The 4,181-nt window shown below is 40.6% G+C and overlaps 1 protein-coding gene across 1 annotated transcript; it reads left to right on the plus strand.

The window, feature by feature from the left end:
* The first annotated feature begins 134 nt into the window (after nt 1-134).
* On the plus strand, nt 135-3,919 carry LOC132548568 (uncharacterized). The gene is made up of 4 exons (XM_060212430.1): nt 135-444; nt 2,608-2,691; nt 2,814-2,970; nt 3,830-3,919. Exons 1-4 carry the CDS (start codon nt 135-137, stop codon nt 3,894-3,896), a joined length of 618 nt encoding a protein of 205 aa, XP_060068413.1. The 3' UTR covers nt 3,897-3,919.
* The last annotated feature ends 262 nt before the right edge of the window (nt 3,920-4,181 follow it).

Genomic DNA, 4,181 nt, shown 5'->3' on the forward strand with positions numbered 1-4,181 from the left:
TTAGCGACCCCACTGTTACCGACTATAACTTACAAGTGCATCAATTACTGTTTCGGTAATGACTGTAGTACAGAAATCACAACGACACTGAGAGTATAACGAGAATACATTCTTACGCAACAGACGTCAGCAAAATGGAGACGAGGTCAACTGCAAACGAAAAGACAGTTTTATTAACAAATGAATGGCCCATTGGTACGATTAGCAGAGAAGACATCAACGAAGAGACGAATATCACTGGCAACGAAACGAACTATCCACAACGACACCACCCTACTGTAAAAACAGGAGAAAACAGTCAGACAGAAACTCCACCACTTCCGGTGGACACGGAACAGGCAAGCTCTAGGTTGCAGACAACAAATGAAAATGTTTCCCAGGAGGATGGGGAAAACAGGGGAGAAGAGCAAAGGGTATCACAACCAGCAAAGGTCGAAACTGGAGGTACGTATCATGGAGGTTCATTCACACAGCGTGTGTACATCTGTCTGGTGATAACATTTTACTACTTTGCAATAATGATGGACGACGAGGCATGGCCACAACTCGTTCACAGTCGAGTGGTAAAGAACTTGGGGGCTAATGGGTCACATACGGAAGGCGGAGGGTGTCCAGTTAACTTCATATTTTCCAACAACACAAATGTTAAGGTGCAACAACGGAGTGCAACCATCAACACTTATTCCCTAATGTCCGCATATATTCCAGCAATTTTCTCTAATGTTATGATCGGCAGACTGACAGATAAATGCGGGAGAAGAATCGGTTTGTATTTAGCCATAGCTGGCGCTGTTTTGAAATACTCCATCATTGCGATTTGCATTCATTTCGATTTGAACATTGACGTATGTTATATCGGTTTTGTACTTTACGGTGTATCTGGAACGTACACCGTTATATCACAAACTTCAAATGCTTATGCCGCTGACATAACCGTGGCAGGAACGGATCGCAGTTTCTTCTTTTCGATAGTATCCTTCTTCAGGGCTTTAGCAACTCTACTGGGTCAGTTTGTTGCTGGTTATATTATACAGTATGTAGGACAATTTTACATTTATATCATTGCAATTGGAACAATGACCTGTGCGTTTATCATTGTTACTGCCTGTTTTTCGGAATCGAGAACTAACCAGCAACGGATTGGGAAAGATTTCTCCGTTCAACAATCTCAGCGATCGGGTTCAAATGCTATAGAAGACCATCGGAAACTTCCCACCAGAACCATTCGCACGATGCAGACTGTGCTCCTCGGCGCCTATATCCTTACCTGTTTAAGAGACTTGGGACTAACGACAGTCGCTTCTCTGTTCCTTTTGGATTCACCCTTCTGTTGGACCGCGGTCAAGATCGGATGGTTTATGTCTATGATTACAGGCTGTAAACTCGTGGGCATGTTTTTAGTTGGTCTGTTTCAGAAATGTGCTAGTGATGTCATCATCGCCACTATCGGGACAGTAGTGACTGCAGCCTCAGACTTCCTATTCACATTCGCCTTCAACGATCTCATGGTGTACTGTGGTAATGTAAACATATTCACAATTCAACCAATCACTGTAGAGAAGGGAAATATCAGGTTCCTTAATCCCAGGGTTTTGCGTTTGCATTCGTTGATGCTATTAGAAGAAAGTTTAAAGCATTTTCCGTTGTAAGATGTGGAATTTGTTCCAAAGTCAGTAGTGGAAGATCTGTCCATCCACCACTGCCTGTGAAATATGTTTGAAAGTCCGTAATGGGTAATTGGTAGATCTGTGGTATGATAACTATATGTGACATATGTTTCGGTGCCAGTAGAGTGTTTCTTGAAGGTTAGGGAAATGGTTCAGTGCCAGGGGTGAGATTTTTTTTAAATTTTCGGAAAGTTTTGAATGACATTGGTGGGATTTCTGAGATGATACCTCGGGTATTTTGACATCAGCCGCAAGGAAAGTTTTCAGTGCTAGATGTGGGATTTCTGGGAGGTCAGTGCGTCGGTGCCAGTAGAGGGTTACCGGGAGGTATGGGAAATGATTAATTTTCAGGGGTGAGTCTCACCTGATGCCTTGATATATTTTTTGTGGTATTTTCCAGTTCCTGTGGTGGGATGTCTTGAAGGTCAGAGGTATTTAAGTGTCAGTATTTGATTTCCAGGAGGTATGGGAAATAATTAATTTTCAGGAGTGAGACTTTCCTCATGCCTGGGATATTACTTTGATATATTTCAGTGCCTGTGATGGGATTTATGGGAGGTCAGAAGTATTCAAATGTCAGTATTTGATTTCCAGGAGGTATGGGAAATAATTAATTTTCAGGAGTGAGACTTTCCTCATGCCTGGGATATTACTTTGATATATTTCAGTGCCTGTGATAGGATTTATGGGAGGTCAGAAGTATTCAAATGTCAGTATTTGATTTCCAGGAGGTATGAGAAATGATTAATTTTCAGGGGTGAGACTTTCCTGATGCCTGGTATATAGTTTTCTGCCATTTTACAGTGCCTGTAGTGGGATTTATGGGAGGTCAGAGGTATTCAAGTGTCAGTATTTGATTTCCAGGAGGTATGGGAAATGAATAATTTTCAGGGGTGAGACTTTCCTGATGCCTGGTATATAGCTTTCTGCTGTTTTACAGTGCCTGTGGTGGGATTTATGGGAGGTTTGGGATATCCGCTGACAGGTGCTATGTTGTCAGGAGTGACATCGCCGGATAAACAAGGTAATTATTATCAAATACGTCACTATTAGCGTTACTTATTTATTTAGAACATATTGCAAACTATACGGTCGTTTATTCGGTATGTTAAATCAGTAACTCGCTTTATTTGTTGTATGTTAAAGGTTTTTTGTTCTCCCTTTTGGGGTTGGTTGAGAGTGCTGGCACTCTGTGTAGTGGATTGGGCCTCAATACGCTGTACTCCAGCACGGTCGGATGGATGAAGGGATTTGTCTTCCTGCTCTCAGCCGTACTGTGCCTACTCTGTGTTCCACTTTACATGTGAGTAAATCAGATTGTGTGAAAACAAAACGAGTATTTCTGTTTTATTTTTTGTTTGTTGAAAAAGCACAAATACTATGACAAGTATATGAAGACGATCTACAAAGAACAAAAATGATATGATTTGTCATTTTTCTTGAGGTTCGCCAGTAATGAACGCTCTTGCGAATTTACCTCGAGAGACACTCAAACGAAACTAATATACATGTATATATATAATAGCAATAGCTGGGGAACTGTTTTGATCTCCTTTTTATATACGTTGTCAAAGATAATTCCATATCAAATCTGTTTGACAAAGAAATATCTTTTTTGAAATATTTGTAAAAACTTTACTTTCGTGTTCATTAACATATCTTTGTGACTTTCTTGAGGTAGGTGATTTCAACCAGCTATTTACATCTATTGTCTTCCGTGCGCTATTTTGTTCTGACAGGTGGTAGACACTGATATGTTTCTGGAGTTCAGTCTCCGAGGTTTGCGATAACCTCCACATAACATTTTCTATTCCAACAGGACAGCTGCACGGTTCAGAATATACATGTATATGTACTTGCTGCGGTTTTCAACATTTCTTTAGATCACTTTGGGTTTTCCTCAGCCGCCTCCTTGGCTTCAAAATTTAGGTCCTTCGAGCCGCAGACGAGTCCTAGAAGTGCGAAACAGTTGCATGGCTCCAAATTTGTATTAAATACTGTTACTCACTTGCGTAATTTGTACAATCTGGTAGACTTCTGTCTTGCAGATACAGATAAATATATTTTGGTTATACTGTATTTCATTCAGATTTGCACAGGAAGGTACTTACTTACCTTTTATGGAATTCATTTTGACCACAACAGTTTAAACTATATTACAGGTATTGTCTGGTGGCCTCCAGGGTCAGAGTGGACCGAGCCAACGACATTAAAACTGACCAATCATAGATATAAAACAACTCAACTTGTGCGTGAAAGGTAATGATGAAATTGATCATTTCCGGTAGTTTAGTCAGCAGCAACTGCGAAATTGCACGCCTGGAGTGGATTCTGCGCATGTCCATAAGTCGGTCACCACGCTGGGAAATGACAGATTTAACTAATATCATTAAAAAAAAAACATTTGTCTTGAAGAGAAGAGGAAAATGTATTCCTTTGACATCGACACCAACTCTGTAAGAGTAACGTACTTACAACCTTCAGTTTGTGACACAGTGATGAATGCTGCAGCAT

Source organism: Ylistrum balloti, unplaced genomic scaffold (genome assembly GCF_031769215.1).
Source record: "Ylistrum balloti isolate Yb309-2 unplaced genomic scaffold, AGI_CSIRO_Ybal_v1 Utg370018, whole genome shotgun sequence".
In the NCBI taxonomy this organism is placed as follows: Eukaryota; Metazoa; Mollusca; class Bivalvia; order Pectinida; family Pectinidae; genus Ylistrum; species Ylistrum balloti.

Coding starts and splice junctions, on each gene's coding strand:
- LOC132548568 (XM_060212430.1), top strand. CDS start 135: ATGGAGACGAGGTCAACTGCAAACGAAAAGACAGTTTTATTAACAAAT. Junction 445..2,607: donor AGCAAAGGTCGAAACTGGAG/GTACGTATCATG, acceptor GCTGTTTTACAG/TGCCTGTGGTGGGATTTATG. Junction 2,692..2,813: donor GACATCGCCGGATAAACAAG/GTAATTATTATC, acceptor TGTATGTTAAAG/GTTTTTTGTTCTCCCTTTTG.